The sequence below is a fragment of the Arvicola amphibius genome, chromosome 11 (assembly GCF_903992535.2).
Source record: "Arvicola amphibius chromosome 11, mArvAmp1.2, whole genome shotgun sequence".
Classification (NCBI taxonomy): domain Eukaryota; kingdom Metazoa; phylum Chordata; class Mammalia; order Rodentia; family Cricetidae; genus Arvicola; species Arvicola amphibius.
In genome coordinates this window covers 121906925-121926727 of record NC_052057.2, presented here as the reverse complement: position 1 = coordinate 121926727, position 19803 = coordinate 121906925, and the positions used below count along the sequence as shown (strand labels likewise).

The 19803-nt window shown below is 43.5% G+C and overlaps 1 protein-coding gene across 2 annotated transcripts in view; it reads left to right on the top strand.

Moving 5' to 3' along the window:
* The first annotated feature begins 13949 nt into the window (after window positions 1–13949).
* Window positions 13950–19803, top strand: part of Ripk2 (receptor interacting serine/threonine kinase 2) — a 29232-nt gene continuing 23378 nt past the window's right edge. For both annotated transcript variants that reach the window (XM_038348332.2, XM_038348331.2), the window contains exons 1-2: window positions 13950–14335; window positions 18915–19068. In XM_038348332.2, coding sequence (XP_038204260.1) covers window positions 14163–14335; window positions 18915–19068 — 327 coding nt within the window. In that variant the 5' untranslated portion in view covers window positions 13950–14162. The remainder of the gene's footprint in view (window positions 14336–18914; window positions 19069–19803) is intronic.

Genomic DNA, 19803 nt, shown 5'->3' with positions numbered 1-19803 from the left:
GGGGGACACTTATTCATGACTGGTAATAGTGCAAACTACTACCGTGGAAATCAGTGGGGAGGATTCTCAAAAGCCAAAACCCATCTACTACAGATCCAGCTATGCCACTTTTGGGGATATACTCAAGGAATCTACATCTTTCTACAGAGGATACCTGCTCATTTATGTTGCATCAACTGCTCTATTCTTAATAACTACAAACTAGGAAAGCCTAGATGCCCACCGGCTGAAGAATGGATAGTGAAAAATATTACTCAGCTGTTAAGGAAAATGAAATTAGAAGGAAAATGAGTGGAACCAGAAATAAATAACCATCCTGATGAGGTAACCCAGATCCAAAAAGACAAATGTTGCCATGTTTTTCTCTTATATGTGGAGCATTAGCTCTTAAGCTTTTGATGTGTGTGTTTCAGTCAGAGTAACAACAGGTGGTAGGGAGCCTCTCAGGGACCAGGGGAAAGGAAGGGTTCTTCCATCTTCCAGGGAACAGGAAATAGAATACTGTCATAAAGAGATAATAGGGGAAACTAGAACAGAAGGTTAAATGGAAAAAAGGCATGGAAAGGCAAAAGTAAAGAAGGACTATGGAGAGGGACCACTAACACTAAAGGCATTTTGAAAAGTCAAATGAAAACCAAGTACTATGGAAGCTTCCTAAAAATACACACATATATGAAAAAATTCAAATGGAGTCATTATGTGATAAGAAAGACATCAATGCCCCTACTAGACATCGTAAGCCACCAAGTAAAATCTCCAGTGACAGGAATGAGTTGCATCTTGTTGATTCCTTGGCCAAAAGCGTCCTGTAGGTCCCCTTCAAACATCAGGCTATTGCCAAGGCTATTACTTGCTTCCCATACAACCCGTGGTAACACTCTTATCGCTGAAAACACCAGTTTGTCATGAAGAAATCAAGCTGGTGCCAACTAGAAGCTTCACATCTACAGACTGACATCCACGGTCCTGGGAGGTACTTGGCCAGGAGAAAAGTAATCATCAATATCACCCAGCCATAAACCCTGCAACCTACAACAGTGACCTGCCACAAGACACACTGATGCAACAGTGGAACAGATGTTACCGTAGTAACCAACCACTTTTTGGTTGACTTAAGATGTATGGAACTCATAGCTGACATTGGTAAAGTGGTCAAGAACCGGGAATAGATGGGTCCTGGGCCCCAGGGGAAAACCTCCTGCTATTATTCTGCTAAACGACCATAGCCATAAAACTACTCCTAATGACAGTGCTTTATCCATAATCCAATGCCTCACTTGACCCTCATCAGAGGAGCTTCTTCTTGCAGAAGATATAATTAGCGCAGAAATACACAACTATGTACAGTTAGAGACTTTAGAGTACTCAGACCTAAATGGGATGGTATATATTTTTATCACACCATTCCCTTAAGGCTTAGGGATCTATGTGGAAGAAGGGGCAGGAAGATTTCAGAGGCAGAGGTGGTAGATGAACGTCTTTCAAATACAACAAGGCTGGCATACATATGAACTAATAAGCAGGGACAGCACACATGAGACCTAGAACCTGCGCAGATTCAACCCAAACAAAATCCTAATACCGAGAAGGAGAAGTAGACACAAAGTCCCACTCCTAACCAAAAAGCTTGTTGCAGTCGATGCCTGCTGGCAAAAGAAAAAAACTCAGCTATCCTTAATTAGCGTCACTGAGTCTATCAACCACCCTCCAGGTCAAGCCCCGCGCTCAGGAGGCATGTGTGAGGTTGTTTGGTATATTTTGCCTTTGGGATTTTACGTATGTGTTTGCTGGTCTGTTTTGATCCTTGTTTTCGGGGAGTGGAGAGCGAAGGAAAGAGGAATAAGAGTGTGGAGTTGGGTGGGTAGGAAGATGAGAGGGATCTGGGAGGAGTCAGAGGAGGGGAAATTATGATCAAACTATATTACATGAAAAAATTTTAAATAAAATGACAGCTTTACGAACTAAAACAATAAAAATTAAAAAGAACTAATGAAATAATGCAATTATGTGTTCTGTGTGAAAATGCTAACACTCGGCACTTTCTGAATAATCTGTTTTATTGCATATAGAATATTGGAAAGCTCCACACTCATAGCAAGCACCACCCACAGCCTAGGCAGTCAACAGTGTGGAGGACACTATGAGCAGCAACTGCAGCAAAGGGAGAAGAATTTCTTGAATACTTTGAGGTTTAAGGAAGAGGTGCTCTCTAAGGTAATGATTCTAATCAGGTTGTGATTTAACAACACTCAGAGACAAAGTATGAAGCTCTTTCTTGAGTCAGATGTTTTGCATCGGACTACATAAACAAGTACAAGTCACAGCATGCATGAGAAAGACAAACAATCAAAACCAAACTGGTCCACGAGACTTTAAAAGCCAGTTTGATTACTCTGCACATTTGCTGGTTCCCAAGGGTAAGATCAGCTGCTGGGTTTAGTGAATGAAAGCGTGAAATCCCATTACCTGATTTGCCTGCCGTACATATGATAACTCAGCAGAGAAGTATACTGAGCCTCCCACAGGTGAATAACTTTAGAAACTATATTAACCAGAAAAGATCCAAGAATAGAATAATTACTAAGCTCCTAATAAAAGCAACATACCCTGTTTTCCTTATAAGAACCCAGCCCAGAATTCACCCTCAAAACAACGCAAAGATGAAATAAGGAACACTTGGTCTGAAGCACAGTCCAGATCTAAAGTGAAAACTGTCTGTGTCCGAGATGCGTTATCTGCACACATGCCTTATCTCATTCACTCCACCGCCAACTCATACATGATGAAAACAAGTTTCAGCAGGAATAGGTGACATGGGCACCCAAACAGAAGCGGTCCAAAACAGGCCTAGGCCTGAGGAGAGGATCTGACATGTATTTGATAGAGCATGGGGCGCTTTTCCTGCATCAGCAATTCATATTTCAATTCACTTCTTTCATGTATATCTCCTTCATAGTAAACTTTGATGAGTTTAATTCAGATGACTGATACACATTTAAGTTTACTATTTAACTGAAGCAAGATATCTTTCAACCAAAGTATCCAGATGTACAGGATTTATTTTTAATAGGTTAATCTGATTAATATTTCCCAAATTAGTATTAAGAAATATCACACTGGAATGCACTCTAAAGTTTTGAGAACATATAGATTTTGACTACAAAGATTTTTTTTTCATTACCAGAGATCAGATCTTAGATATTACGCATACACATGCTAGGCAAGAATTCTACCACTAAGCCACATGCCAAGCTCAAAGAAATCTCTTATCTTTCTGTCTGTGAGTGGGTGTGTGTGCGTGCGTGTGCATGTGTGTGTGTGTGTGTGTGTGTGTCCACAAATGCACAGCACACATGGAGATGAGAGGATCACCTTAAGTGTTATCCACCCTGTTTAAGATGGGGTCTTTTGTTGTTCATTGGTGCATATGCCAAGCTAGCCAGCCCTCAAGCTTCTGGGGTTTCTTCTGTCTCCCTCTCTGATCACCTTATAGGAGACTTGGAATTACACCTGTGCAGCACCACACCCAACGTACGTGTGTTCTGTGGCTCTGATCTGAAATCCTCGAACATTGCGCAATTTAGGAAGCATTTTACCTGCTGGCCCATCTCCCCATCTCAAAGCTTCTAAACACAAACCTGGTAACTGAGAACTAAATCTTGAAATACGTGTGCCAGATAATTCTGCGCGGTCCTTAATCCAGGATTGTTGCTGGATTTAATTCCACAACGTTTAAGTTACTCCTGACAATCAGATGCTAAAGCAACGCGTGAACACTTGACAGTTGCTAGACTAACATCCTTAACGGAGACGGCCACGCCAGCAGCTAGAGCAGCTCTTCCGGTAACACAGAGCTGAGCAGCACCACATCATTCAGACCACACCGCACTGCTCTGGAGCCTCAGAACACTCCTGGTAGGAGAACTAACCATATCGAATGTAAACATGATTTCCTGAGCTCAGATCTGGACTCTCTTACTCAACAGTTGGGGAACTACACACAAACAGCAGTTCTGTACCTCAGTTCTCCATCTGTAAACTGAGTGGCAACACACCTGCTAGAAAACATTGTTTTACATAAATTATTATGTGGAACACGCTTAGAACTATCTAGCACGCATCTTACCACCCAGTGACGTATACGGGTTAGCTATTATTTTTATTATTTTTAAGAAACCATAGTACCTTAGGTTCATGTCCCCCTAATCCACAAAAATAAGGATGATATTATGTCTAGAAACTAAGCATTTGTTCACAAAGTCTGTTCTTTGAAGTAGCAGCAATACCATAGACAAACCCTTAAGAAAATCCAAAGAGCCAGCACTACCTGAGACACAATAAAGGCTGGTGGCTGGCTAATAATTACATCAACATTCTGTAGCCCGAGACTGTAAGATGCCCATCTACACAGATGCGGTTAAAACTGGATTTACTTATTCATTGCAAGAAAAAAAAAAACAAGTACCATGGGACCCAGGGGGAATCTCGATAAGACAGTGTTAGGAAGAATTTGCTATATCGGTTGAGTCTAGAGACCACCAAAGGAAATGGGGATCCTCCTCAGATTGGATGCTGTCTAAAAGCAAGGATAATTCTGAATGAGCAGCTTAACTTTTTTACCCAAGCTTTGAAAAACAAAAGCTATTACTGGAAAAGAGGCAATGGTTACTTGCTAGCCAGGAATGAGGATTCTTTGATCATTTTCTTGGTTGACAATGTTTTTAATTTTTTTGTTCAGTCATTCTCATGAAGAATCTATTCCTGTCTTGCTCCAGTACAGGCTCTAAGCTGTTTTGTATCTGAGGTTGGTGTCCTATGAAAGTATTTGCCTGAAGAAGGAAGCTCCTGCCCTTCCCAAAGCCAAAGTCAAAGCCAAAGCAAGGCCCTGAAAGCCAAGAAGGCAGTGCTGAAAGGTGGGCACAGCACAGAAAAACAATTCACACTAACAGATCCCCCATCCTCCACCCCATATGTTTCTCTACCCACACACAAAGCCAGGGCTAAACTGAAAAGTGTAACAGGTATATGACAGCATCTCCCAGGCGGATTCTCCTGCCTAGAAGAGTCACACCCCCAACGAAAGCAGGGAGGTTTTTATGGGTTGTGGGTGAGAGGTGATGTGTCTGCCCACAGCTGGGTTTGTGCACCCGAGTATGATCAAAAACTCAGCACTTAGGTGGGGACTTGGGCAGCTGGCAGCTTCAGGAGAGGAAGCTGTAGGAGCCACCAAGAATGCAGAACTGGGCTTTCTGGTACCTTTCCTTTGTTGGCAGACTCTGTGAGCAGGTAGGAGAGAGGGGAGGAGGGGTAGGGAGAGGGGAGATAGACAGACAGGAATGGGGTGTTCTGGACCATGACGGGAGGGCTGGAGGTTCTAACTGGACATGCAAGCCATCCACCTTCCTGGTGGCCCAAGACCCTGCAGCTCAGGAGGCAACTTAAATACTCTTGAAAGCGAGCACCCAGGAGAGACAAGCCTGACCACTATGCCATCATAACGTTCCCTCTGACTACTGAGTCAGAAGAAGACCGAAGCAACAGACTTGTGTTCGCTGCAGATGTCAAGGTCAACAAACACCAGATCGAACGAACGGGTTGTAAAGTTGTAAAGAAACTCCAGGACACCGCCGTGGCCAGTCAACACCCTCCTAAGGCTTGACGGAGAGAAGGCACGTGTTTGGTCGGCTCCTGGCTATGATGCTGCGGATGCTACCACCGAGATCATCTAAACTGAGTCCAGCTGGCTAATTCTAAATATACACCTTTTTTCACCATTAAATAAAAGAAAGGAAGTGCTTGCCTTCCTACAAGAGAACTCCACACTTGGAAAGCTCCTGGCTAGTGGAAATTTTTCTGTTTCTCAAACTCGATGAGAAAGAAGGTTTTAACCAAATGGCAAAGCTGGTGAGAAAATTGTAACTATCCTTGCTATTGCATATACTGCCGGGTTTAGTTTAAAGTCCTTTTAAATCATTGTGTAACTTGAGCCTCAGAATAATCCAAGTAAGTAGGGCAAAGGGCCTTCACTTACTCAACTCCAGAGAGTTTCATGCAAACCATACCTCCCTGGTCCTAATAATGCTCCGTGGAGTTGTGATCCACGACTTCCCTAGAAAGATAACGCATTATTTTCCAGCTACCCTTCAGTTCTCCCTAGAAATCTATCTGTTCCGCCTCTGGCGATGGCTCTCTGATTAGTCACAGTTTCTGTTTCTACATGATGTTCTAGCCAAACCCCAGTTACAACTTAAACTCAGAGGCTTGCGACGGTGAGGATGGCTTTGCCTTTTTGTCGGTTAGCCTCTGACCCAAGCAGGATCTTTAAAAATATTACTGAACTCACATCCTCTTTCACACAGTACCTTCCTGAAACAAAAACAACCGTGGCTGCCTTAGAAGGTTAATATAGCTCAGCATGTTTGCTTGCAGCTTTGGCAATGAATGGCAGGGAATGTGATTTTTGAGCTCTGAAAAAAAAATAAAGGAAACGAACAAATATTCTTCTAAATTCGGGCACTGAAATTCCAAGATTTAGACTAACAGCTAGTTACAGGCTCGTGCACATTCCAGGAACCCTGCCAAATAAAAATCCCAATGGAAGATGGAAATTCCCAGGAAATTTTTGTAAGGCTGTATCTTTGTCCAGCACCTTCTTTTCGTAGCTGGGAACTTCCCTTATTGTTCTGTTCCTCTCCTTAGATAATCTGCAAAGTGAAACTGAAAACAGAGCCCTCTCCTGGTTATTATCCAACCAAAGCAGTTCCCAGAAAGAAGACGCAAAGTGATCCACATAGATGTGTTTCAGCATCCGACCAGCGACTCAACACCACTGTCACTTCCGGAGAGTCACATGACTCCCCAACTGGTCTTCCTGTCACTGGAGGAAAAGCAGCACTTCCCACCTGTGACCACACGTTCTGCCATCCTGTCTCTCCTGGGAAGCGTTCTGAAGGAATAGAGAGTTATTCTCTTGTCTTTGTACTCCCAGTACCTAGGATGACGGTGTGTACAATGTCTGTTAGATGTGTTGCCTGGGGGTGGCTGTGCTGGGGAGCTGAATGATCCAGAAGATCCAATTTTTATTTGCACATCACTTAATAACAACTGAACGTCTTACCTATTTGCCACACATTATATGACTATAAAAATGATATTAACATGAAAAAGGGAGAAAATGATTCCTGTATATCATGGACAAGTAAATGTAATAATAAAATAGTAGTACTCAGCTCCATTTATCTCCCTTTTCTTTCAATCATGGATCAAAGCAGGGGATTTTAAAGCAAATTATTACCTCCATGTTCTTCACATAATAAACCAAACATAACTGAAGGACTAAACTGTAGTTTCACTTAGAAGGATTTTTCATTTATCATGAAGAAATTATTAAAGACAGTCAATTCAACTAATTTTATATTAAAACCAGGACTCCAGGCTTGGAGGGTACATGGAGATCAACAACGGAGATGTTCCTTAGCACTGTGACCATATAATCAGCTTTTAAAAAATGACACTGTAGAGATAGAGAGGTGGCTCAGCAGTTAGGAGCACGGACGGCTCTTTCAGAGGAAGATTCTCTGCACTTACATGGCAGCTCACACCCACCTGTAACTCCAGAAGGTATTCCCTTTCCTGAACTCTGTGGGTACCAGGTGTGGCATACATAAAATTAAATAAATTACTAATTTTAGCCCAGTGGGGTGGCACACACTTTCAATTCCAGTACTCAGAAGGCGAGGCAGGCAGATCTCTGTGAGTTCAAGGACAGCCCGGTCTATAAAGTGAGTTCCGGGAGATCCAGGGTTACGTAGAGAGGCCCTAACTCAAAAGAAAAGGAGGAGGGGGGGAGGGGGAGGAGGAGGGGGGAGGAGAGGGGAGGGGGGGAGGGGAGGGGAGAGGGAGAGAGAGAGAGAGAGAACATCCAGAGGGATTGGGAAGAATGAAGACACAAGAGAAATGGAAGCGAACTGGACATGGCCAGGATTATCTGTGAGAGGCAAGAAGCACCAAGAATAGCAAGAACAGCAGCAGGGGCAGGGGAAATCCTTGCCGTCATATAGAGAGCTAAAGGGTCTCTGGGAGGAGGGACATCTGTGAGCTGCAACAGTCTGGGAGGGAGTCTCTGGAGTTGGAGGGGGAGAGGTGAGAAGGCTCTAAAATGCACTGACGCTTTCTGGAGACCAGCACTTGCTTTGGTATGCACTACAGGACCATGTCAATAGGGAGCCAGATGCCTCATCTGACAGAGGAAGGGTTTATAGAAAAGTGACTCTTTCTGGTAGACAGAACCCCATTTAAAAAAGGTTCCCCAAGGAATGAATTTTATAATCTGCTTTTAAGTGGCTACTGATGAAATAAAATGTTCGTAAGATAACTGAGTCTGAAAAGCAAATTGAAGTCACTGAAGATGCCAGAGAATGAAGACGACGGGACACCTTTCTTCAAGACCCTTTCCAAAAGCAATGTGACAGGTTAACTTTAAGTGGCCTGAAGCAGAATTAAGATTACTTGATATAACATGATCTGAAGGCCAGAAGAACATTTAGAAAGTCAGAGGACTGTAGCATGAAAAACTTGTAGCCAATACAAAGGGCTTGTTCAAATTGTAGTGAGTGCCAGTTCACATGGAAATGCTCAAGAAGCTGGCCCACTTTCCCTGAGTAGTCCAGCGTTAGCTGTATTCAAGCTGTTCTGTACTAACCCAGTGTCCCATGCTTTATTTAATTTCCATTGTTTTGCAGAAAAACATGTTAACCTTCTGTCATAGTTACCTTCTGTTGCTGTGATAAAATATCATGACCAAAAGCAACTCATGGAAGTTTACTATGGCTCACAGTTCATGCCAAGAGTCCATAATGGTAGGGAAGACATGGCAGCCCATGACCAGAACAGAAAGTTGAAAGATCACATCTTCAATCATACACATGAAGCAGAGAGAAGTTGAACAGGAAGTAGGGGGAGGATCTAAGCCCGTAAAACTCACCTCTAATCACGTACTTCCTCCAGCAAGGCTGTCACTCCTAAATTTCCCCCACATAGTGTGTCCTAATGCATGAGCCTGGGGGACATTTCTAATTCTAGCCACCACACCTTCTTAATGTTTTTTAGAATGCTAAGTGATAAAGATATAACTTTCTATTGACATACGGTCAAGAAAAACTGTGTTAGGAAATGCCATCTTGAAAGGCTGGTTTTAGTATATTCTTGACTAATAACCATGCTTACTTTTTCCTAGCATAATTATCTTAGATAAACTCTTCATTCAAGCATAGGACTGCATATAGAATATTCACAAAGAATAGTAACTAAGGAACACTGATCATTCGTTGGAAAAACTGGGCAACTTTCTAGCTTATGTGTATAAAACACCACTAAGATTAAGGCAGTTGTGGTGTTAGATTTGGGGGCAAGAGCATTCCAAATGCACCCCAGATGTCCAATAACCTGTGCAGAGCCAGTTTCTCCAGCCGTGTGCTTACATTGCCTTTCTAGGTGTTTCGAATGTGAGACGGCTGAAAGCCTTGGAATTCTGTCTCCTCTTGTTTTTTTGTTCTGCTCTGTTCTGTTTTATAATAGTCTTTCAGTAAGCTCCCCGTCAGCCTCGCAAATGTGGATCTTAAGTGAAGGATTATGGGAGTCAGATAACGGCCTAGTAGGCAGACAGGGACTCAGACCATAAGTAATCAAGATGGCAAACTTCTGCCTTTCCCCCAAAGTGGGCCTTTCTTACTGACTTACCAGACATGTTCTAGGCAGGCTCTGGGTATGTCAAAGCTTGCACAGTGAGATCCTACGGAGCTACTCTCCTGTTTTCACCATCATCGATTCAAAAAGGGGGAGGAGGAACCACGCTAAGCTATCAACACACTTAAAAATCCCAGGCTGCCAGGGCAAAGCAGATTTCGGTGTCTATCTTTTCCCTACTTACAACCATGTAAGTGTGTGTGTAGCATGTGTGTGTGGCATGTGGGGGGTATGTGGTATGTGTGTGGTATGTGTGAGGTGTATGTGTGTAGTGTGCATGTATGTGTGGTGTGTATGTAGCATGTGTGTGTGGCATGTGGGGGGGTTGTGTGGTGTATGGTATGGTGTATGTGTGGGGGGGATGTGGTATGTGAGTGTGCATATGTGGTGTGTGTGTGGTGTGTGGCTGTGTGGTGTGTGGCTGTGTGGTGTGTGTATGTCATATGTGTAAACTGTGTATGTGTATATGTAGTGTGTATGAGGTGTGTGCGGTGTGTGTGGGTGGTATGCAGTGTGTGGTGTGTGTGGTGTGTGTGAGGTATGTGTGATGTGTATGTAGCATGTGTGTGTGTGTGTGTGTGTGTGTGTGTGTGTGGTGTGTGTGGTATGTGTGAGGTGTATGTGTGTAGTGTGCATATATGTGTGGTGTGTGTAGCACGTGTGTGTGGCATGTGGGAGGTGTGTGGTATGTGTGAGGTGTATGTGTATAGTGTGCATGTATGTGTGGTGTGTGTGTAGCATGTGTGTGTGGCATGGGGGGGGTATGTGGTATGTGTGTGGTATGTGTGAGGTGTATGTGTGTAGTGTGCATGTATGTGTGGTGTGTGTGTAGCATGTGTGTGTGGCATGTGGGGGGGTGTGGTATGTGTGTGCTATGTGTGAGGTGTATGTGTGTAGTGTGCATGTATGTGTGGTGCGTGTAAGGTGTGTGGTGTATGTGTGTGTGTGGTGTGCATGTATGTGTGGTATGTGTGTGCATGCGCATACACACTTCACTTTTAACAAATCTTGATTGCTTGCTGTGACTGAGAATTTTTGTCTTTTAATTCTTAAATTACTCGAGAAAATGAATTCAATCCATGATGACCCGAGATGGTAACATGGACCAACACCACTACACTTGGCTTGAAAGTATGCTTTTTTGAAAAAGTGCTTTCTTAGACAAACACGGTATGCTCTCATTCATAAGTGGATATTAGATGTAAAGCAAAGGATAACCAGGCCACAATCCACAGCCCCAGAGAAGCTAGGTATAAAGGAGGACCCTAAGAGGCACATGCATGGATCGCCCTAGGAAGGGGAATTTAATGAGATCTCCTGGGTAAACTGAGTAGGGGGAGAGGACAGAGAACATGAGGAAACAGGATGGTTGAGGTGGGGAAAGGACCGAGAGGGAGAGCAATGAAAGAGAAATCTTGACAGAGGGAGCCATTATGGGGCTTGGGAGAAACCTGGTGCTAGGGAAATTCCAGGATCCACTAGGATGACCCCTGGGACTAGACTCCTAGCAATAGTGGAGAGGATGCCTGAACTGTCCTTCCCCTATAGCCAGATTGGTGACCACACTAATTGTCATCATAGAACTTTCATCCAGTAACTGACGAAGCAGATACAGAGATCCACAGCCAAGCACTGGGCGGAGCTCCTGGAGTCCAGTCAAAGAGTGGGAGAAGGAATTATATGAGCAAAGGGGGACCAAGATCATAATGGGGAAATCACAGAGACAGCTGACCAGAGCATGGACTCTGGGCTGACCCTTAGGGAGCCTGCACGGGACTGAACAAGGCCCTCTGAAAGTAGGTGACAGTTATATAGCTTGGTCTTTCTGTGGGTGCCCTGGCAGTGTGGCAGGATTTATCCCTGATGCATGAACTGACTTTTTGAAGACCCTTTCCCTGTGGTGGGAGGCCATGGTCAGACTTGATGCAGGGGCGAGAGGCTTGGTATGCCTCAACTTGATATGCCAGGCTCTGAGAACTGGATGAGGGATGGGGGATGGGTGGGAAGAGGGTTGGGAAGAGGGGGGGAGAAGAAGAGGAGGGAGGGGGACCCATGGTTGGAATGTAAAATGAATAAAAAATTTAAAAGAAAAAAGTGTTTTTCTCTCTCTTAAGATTTACTTATTTATTAATTTACTGATTTACTTATTTATTTAATGTGCACTAGTTTTTTTTTTTTTTACTTGTATATACGATGTGTTGTGTTAGATCCCCTGAGAACTGGAGTTACAAACAGTTGTAAGCTGTCATGTGGGTGCTGGGTATTAAAACCCAGGTCCTCTGGAAAAACAACCAGTGCTCTAAATCTCTTGAGTCATCTCTCCATCACCCCAAAATTGCTTTCTTTTGCAAAATGTATGTGTCTTATTTCTAAGTAAGACATAAATGACTTAAGGCTGCTGTGCTATTCCCTAAACTAACGCAGGGAAGGCACAAATAAACCTCATTCACAGTAAAATTTTGACACAATTTTATAGAATTTTGAATAAAGAAGTTCAACATAAAAATGTGATGCTTATTTTTGAGGCTTAATTTGCACATTTCATTTAAGTTTTAGTTGTTGGTTAATAGATCTACTCTCATCTTAATATCTTAGGCTTTCCATCTTTAATAAGTTGATTATGGAAATGTAATGTATATATGCACAATTTTTTCCAAATGTATTATATATTCTTAGCTGGGAATCTATATGTTCTATACGTATATATAGTTCAACTCCATATGTAAGTAAGTACATATTTTTAAAGTTTTATTTATGCATTATTTATTTAGAGTTTTAGTTTGTTTCTTTAAATGGTTTTCTTGTGTAGTTTTGACTGTCCTGGAACTCACTCTGAAAACCAGCCTGGACTCCAGCTCAGAGATGCCTTGGCCTCTCAGAGTGCCGGGTTGAAGGTGTGTGCCACCTCAGCCTGGCTTGAAGTTTTTATTTATCTGTACGTGCATTACCTGCAGAAGTCAGAAGAGGGGGTCAGATACCCTGGAGCTGGAGGTACAGGCTGCTATGAGCCACCAGATATGATGCAAGTCCTCTTTATGACTGGACTGTATTTCCAGCCCAAGAACACATACTTCTAAACTGTAGACCAAACTGTGAAGAATGAAAGTTTAGGAAAGGATGTATCGATGTTATATATATTACACTATTCATATAAGGGACACAATTACAGATTTTAGTATCCTGGTGGATATGGGATGTGGGATCATGAAACTAAATAGCTCACAAATATGAGGTATCATATTTGTGCCAAACACCCTCTAGAACAGTCATCTAAGTAGAAACATGTTTAGAGTAAAAAATATGGAATAGTGACTGGGTTTGAGTAGGTTGGTTGTTCACTTGTTTTTGGATAGCAGCCTTCCCAAACACAAGAAATGGTGTTTCTCGATTTGCTTGTAGGCTTTGGAGAATAAAGACCGAAACAGTTTCCTGGTAGAAGAGCGGGAGCTAAACACCTCAATTTGTCACAATGACAGCGCTTACCTCTCGACCTCACTCCTGAAGCAGCAGCCACTGAGTAAAGACTGGAGTGGAGGTAACCGCCCCATCACTTCTGGGGTTTGGAGACTAAAGCAGACACGCGGGCCAAAGGAAAATCCGGCCTGCCGACCTGACACCAGCGTGAACACCGCCTCAGGGACTTTCCCCTGAGGAAAATTGCTCCAGGCCTGCAGGAGGGGGCTGGAGGCTCCGGAGTCGCGGCTGAGAGCCTGCAGAAGGCGGGACGGCGGAGGGCGGGGTCTGTGAAGGGAGGGGTCAGCAGGGGAGGAGCCTGCTGGGGGAAAGGACCAGTAGGGGAGGAGCCAGCGGAGGGCGGAGCTTAGGGAGGTAGGCGATTTGCAGAGGGCGGGGCCTGAGGAGGGCGGGGTCTGAAGAGGGCGGGATTGTCAGGGGAGGAGCCTATGGAGGGAGGGGTCTGTTGGGGGAGGGGCCTGCAGAGGGCGGAGTCTGCGGAGCAAGAAGCCTGCAGAGGAAGAGCCTGGCAGGGGCGGGACCTGTGGAGGGAGGGGCATGAGGAGGAGGGGCATCAGAAGGGCGGAGACTTGGAGGGCGGGGCTTGAAAAGGGCGGGCCTCGGGTGGGCGGAGCCTTGGAGGGGCCTAAGGGGCAGGAGGCGGAGCTTAGGGAGGGAGGGGCCTGGGGAGGGAGGGGCCATCCAGATAGGGTCCGGCAGGGGAGTCCCCGGCCCTGAGAGGCAGGCGGAGGAGCTGGGTGGAGGGGGAAACGCCGAAGGAGAAGCGGCGGAGGGCGGGATCCGCCGAGGGAGGAGCGCGGAGCCCGGAGGAGGGCGGAGGAAGGTCTGCCCCGGCGCGGCCACAGACCCGACGGGCTCCCAGGGACTGCCGGCCCGGCCGGAACTGCAGCGGCCGCGCGGGAATGGGCCGCCCCGCGACCTGACGCCGCCGCTCCGCCGGAGCCATGGACGGGGACGCCATCTGCAGCGCGCTGCCTCCCATCCCCTACCACAAGCTCGCCGACCTGCACTACCTCAGCCGCGGCGCCTCGGGCACCGTGTCGTCGGCACGCCACGCGGACTGGCGCGTGCGGGTGGCCGTGAAGCACCTGCACATCCACACGCCGCTGCTGGACAGGTAAGGGGGTCCGGGGGAGGAACTGCCCTGGACGGCGCCCCACTTTCCCGCTCGCCTCTCAGCCAAAAACCCGCAATCACGGCAGCCCGTAAAAGCCTGTTTATTGAATCCGACGTGTGTTGATGCAGTGCTTGTGGCTTCGCTTTATTTTTAGCCGCAAGCTTGAAACTGGGCTCTCGGAAATGAAATCTGCAGTGAGTGCAAACTACACACCGGATTTTGAACATTTAGTCCAAAAAACAAAAATGTGCCGGTGTTTTTATATTGGCTACATGTCAAAATACTTTTCAGGGGTCGTATATATTTTCCACTCCGTATTTCTATTCATCACTGCTGCTCCAGAGCTTGCATGTTTTGTTGCGGTTTGGTTGGTTTTGTCTTGTTTGTGGCTTATTCCATACTGTCATGAAGTTCAGATATCAGACTCTACATTAGCAGTTGTTGTTCGAGCTCTTACTTTGGAAGTCCTCAAAGGAAGTGTGCGATGTTTTTGTAACAGAAAATTGAATTCAAAGATTGTCAAATGGTCAAAAATAGTGAATATTAAAAAAAAAATTGACCGCCTCATGTTCTGATATTCTTTGGGTCCAGTTTCCACATCAGGAAAAAGAAAGAAAGAAAAAAGCGTTGGTTTCTGTTTCCAGGAAAACATCACAATTAAATACCATGGCTTTGTGACTGTATGTGTTAGTCAATGGGTCTAGTCAATAGTGTTGTGCTTTCCTTTTATCGGGAATTTAACCAGACATCCGTGCTTGCCACGTTCTCTTCTGGATCTAGCGTGAAAATGCAGAAGGCATAGCAGCTCCATTGGCCAGAGGCTGTTCATGTCTGGTGTGAGGTCAGATCCGACATCAGTTACCTCTTCTGACTTCATCCTGTAGCTTTTTTTTCCCCACCGTTGGCTAGATCACATTGTAGTTTGGAACACTGAAACTTTTTGTGTACCTTGATCCAGATTCAGGAATGTATAAGGCGTAGCGCCTGTTCATACTAGGCCTCACAGTCTGTGGAGCCAGTGTTTCATTCAGTAAGTCAGCTCTAAAAGGAGGATGGCCAGAAGCCAAGTAAACAAATATTCTCTGTATATGTAGCACTCATAGACCACTAAGTATACCAAAGCTAGCCGATTTCTCACTTTGGAGTCTGCTTTTCAAGGTTTTTATTTACCTAAGCTTTGTGCTCTTTGTGGGCCAAGGGATAAAGTTGAAGTTGCTTTTTCCATCTTCCCCAGCCACGTCACTGTACAGTTTTATTGAAATGTTTAGGAAATTGTCTTCCTAAGAGCAACAAAATCCTGGGACTTACTGCTCTGCGTTCTTTTCTCTTGTTGCCTAAGATCTTAACAAGCGCACAGGCCTGGGCTTATGCAATTGACTCCGCATGTCTTATTTCCTCATTTATAAAATATGAATAATTAACACATATGTGTATTTGTTTCTCTACTGTAGATAAAGTACCCATTGTTCTTTAAGATGACCTGAAAGGAAAATAAGTTTATGTGACGTTACATGTTATTTTAATGATTAATGAGTCCTTCTCTGTAACCAATGAATGGGCCTTCCGTAGCATTCTTCCTACCTTAATGGATAGACGACCTCCTATTGGCTGTTCAAGTACCCTAGATATGGGGTAACTATTCCCTATTTAAATTTTGAGTTAGGTAATTTGGTGATATAATTATTGAAACTGTCCTACATTTTTAGCTCTTTTTTTTTGTCTTTTAATTTTATTTTCCCCCTCAGTCTTGTTGAAATCTAACCTTACAAATTGTCCAACACAGACCTTAGAGTGCCAGGACTACAGTTTGAATCTGACTTTTAAATCCCGTCCGCTTGTATCATTGTGGTCACCAGAGGCTCATTCGTCTTTCTAACTCTGGGTGCCCCTATGTGTAAGGCGAAGATAATGGAACCAGCTTTAGGTGTTTATGTGCATATAAAGTGGCTGACAGGAAGGAGGAATACATCAGACTTTTTCGTGTGTGTGTGTGTGTGTGTGTACATGTGTGTTAATGTATACACATGTTGTATGTGATGGTCCATACAACATGTGCATGATGTGGAGGCCAACTTCAGGTGTTGTTCCTAAGAACCACCATTTATTTGGGGGTGGGGGTAGTGTTTGGATTGTTTTATTGTTGTTGGCTTTTTTATGTGGATTCCGAAGAATGAAATGGGCCCTCCTGCTTGTATGACAGTCATTTCCCCAACGGTCCTGTCTCCCAACACCTTATTTCATGCTGTGGACAGAAGGAGGAAAGGGTGTCTTATGTGTACCCTCTCTGTGGATGTTTCTCACTGTCCAGCAGTCTTCAGGTTCATCTTGTAAGGAACCACACAGCGACTGGCTTGTTGACCCAAATCTCTTGTGCAAATACAGAACTTGAGAAACTGGAGTTGAATTAAATGGACCTCATGGATTGATATAACTGGTTTCCTTACCGTCAAGGTCAGAGACAGAGAAGATAGAAACTTTCCACTCCATGTTTCCTTGTAACTCTTGAATTTAAAAACAAAAAATCTATTGCCTACTTGGAGAATAAATAACTTATGACCGTGGCTGGGTGTGAGTCTCTGTGTCTCCGTGTATGTTCTCAGCCGTCTTATCAGGAATGCCTGTTGCTTTTCTCATTTCAACCATCCATCTAGAGCTGGGTTTCTCAAGACCCAGCATGAGCATCATCACTTGCCCAATAGGCTTCTCCAGGAAGTGTTTCTATTTATGTCATGGCTGCCAACACCCATGCATCTGGACGGTTAAAAAAAAAAAAAGATGATGACGTCAATATAATTTCTCTTTCTTTGTATATTTTTTTAATCCTTTACAGCCAGTTAGTCCCAGCACCTACCATTCTTCTCAGCCAGTGTTTTCTTTCTTTTTTTTTTTTGGTTTTTCCAGACAGGGTTTCCCTGTAGTTTCTAGAGCCTGTCCTGGAACTAGCTCTTGTAGACCAGGCTGGCCTTGAACTCAGAGATCCGCCTGCCTCTGCCTCCCGAGTGCTGGGATTAAAGGCGTGCGCCACCACCGCCCGGCTCAGTGTTTTCTTTTTTATTTCACTAGAACTTTATAGTTTCAGGCGCCCCTGCTTTGTATCTAAATTGTTACAGTCTTCAAAACTGTTCCTCTTTCTGTTAAATCCGTATACTGTGCCAGACAATTATCTTCACACTTTTTCTTACCGATTCCTCTTGCTCAGGACCCCCCCAGTCACAGCCGCTCATCAGATGAAGTGTCCTGGGGAGTCTTAGGATCCTGGCATGTTTGTTTGACCATCCCTCCTTTGACATGGACTGTCACATACCCTAGTTCATATCAGTCAGTTTTACTTTCACTTCCTTAATTCACATGGCACGTGGATGTTGAGCATCTGCTGTGTTACTGAATAAAGTCCTGGGGAAGCCTTCTCTCTGGTGCTAAGTTCCAGCCGTTCTTCAGGTTCTACTGAGAGCCTGCATCGTTGAAGACTGCGGTGACTTTACCTTGCTCAAAATTCTATCCCCTCTGCATGCCCCATAGTTTGCTTTTCTTTTTCCTTTATATGTGTGTGTACGTATGTATGTATATGTATATACATGTATATGTATGTAAGATATATGGTAGTTTTCGCATTCTTCCTTGTATTATTTATTTTTCTTACGTGAATTATGGGCCTTGAAAGCAAAGATGCCTCTTTTTATTTGTAGGCTCTAAAATACTAACCATAACTCTATTTGTACTAAAAGTTAACCATTTACCTATTTTGTTCATGCCCAAGGCATGGATACCAGGGATCGGCTATGAGTGCTTCCCTCTTCTCTGTTCTTTTCCTGAGTTTGGTGTGTAATTTCTCAGCGTTGCTGACTTTGATATAGCTATCCTCACCTCAGCCAGCGGTTCTCAACCTGTGGATCATGACCCCTCTCACAGGGTTCACCGAAGAGCAGCGGAAAACAAAGATATTTATATTACGATTCATAACAGTAGCCAAAATTACAGTAAGGAAGTAGCAACAAAGTAATTTTATGGTTGGGAGTCACCACAGCATGAGGAACTGTGTTAAAGAAGCCTTGCATTAAGAAGGGTGAGAGCCACTGAGTGGTACAAATACATCTGCAATATTTAAACATTTTAGAATTCATGTTAGAAAACTTTTACATGGTGTATAACCATAGAATGTAACGTTTTAGGATAAAATAATCTTAGTAGTTTAATTAGTTCAGGCATCAGTCATTGTAACACAGGTCAGCTCGGAGAGCTTCCTCTCTCACGGCTCCTTCTCTTTCCTAGGAGAGGTGCAATAATAACCGTGTGTAACGCTTTTACCATCAGTGGAAAGTACAGTAATAACCATGTCCAGCACTTTTACCGCCAGTGGTTTGTAGAAGCTATTTTGGCTGCTCTCTAAACAGACCAGTAGAATACACAGAGTGGATATCATCTCTGTTTTAAGTGTGATAAAACTAAGCAACACAGAAGTTGAAAACTCACATGAGGCTACATAGCTAATTAATGAAAAAATCCAGGCTTAATTAATCTGTGGGCGTGGTCATTGTTATGTTTTTCATTATCTGAAATAATTATCCTTTTTTTTCCTTAGTGAAAGAAATGATATCTTACGAGAAGCTGAAATACTACATAAAGCTAGATTTAGTTACATTCTTCCAATTTTGGGAATTTGCAATGAGCCTGAATTTTTGGGCATAGTTACTGAATATATGCCAAATGGATCATTAAATGAACTTCTACATAGAGTAAGTACTGTTTGATTTCAGTGACTGCAGTTATTATTTAGTCTGCTCAAGCTGTCTATAGTATTTTTGTCACAGTATTTTGTAGTATATCAATGAATCAAGTAAGAATATGAAGTACCATTGAACTGATGAACATTTACCTTCTGTGGCTTTGTTTGTGTTGTTACAAACTACTGTGGAGATGGGCATGAACTTAAAGGTCCTAGATTATTTTGTATAGGTAACTGTGATATTCATACTAAATCCCAGTATACATATTATATATGTATATTATATACATATATTATATATTCATATGGATAGGCATGGGAAATAGATGAGATGCATTCAATATACTATATAATCAATTGTTAATCCATATTTTATATTAGTGACTATTTAGAAGCCATATTAAGTATTATTAGTTAATGGACCAAGTAAATCATCTTCAGTGACATTTTTCTATCTAAAGCAGTTTGAACCATTACTAATATTTTTCAAGGTATGAGTTACTCTGTGTTTTATGCGTGAATCCTATCAACAAACAAACTTAGGGGTCCACACTCTCGAAATACCTATATTCTATTTTTATTTTTACGTGATCTTACACTGTGATTCCTTCCAGTGTGCATTTGCTTTCAGAAATCTTTTTAGGTCAGTTGCCCCAGTTTGTGAGGATTTGGGCTAATTAGGGCATAATCACCTGTGCACACCTACGGCATGCCCACGTCACAGTGTAGCACAGCGCTTGAAACT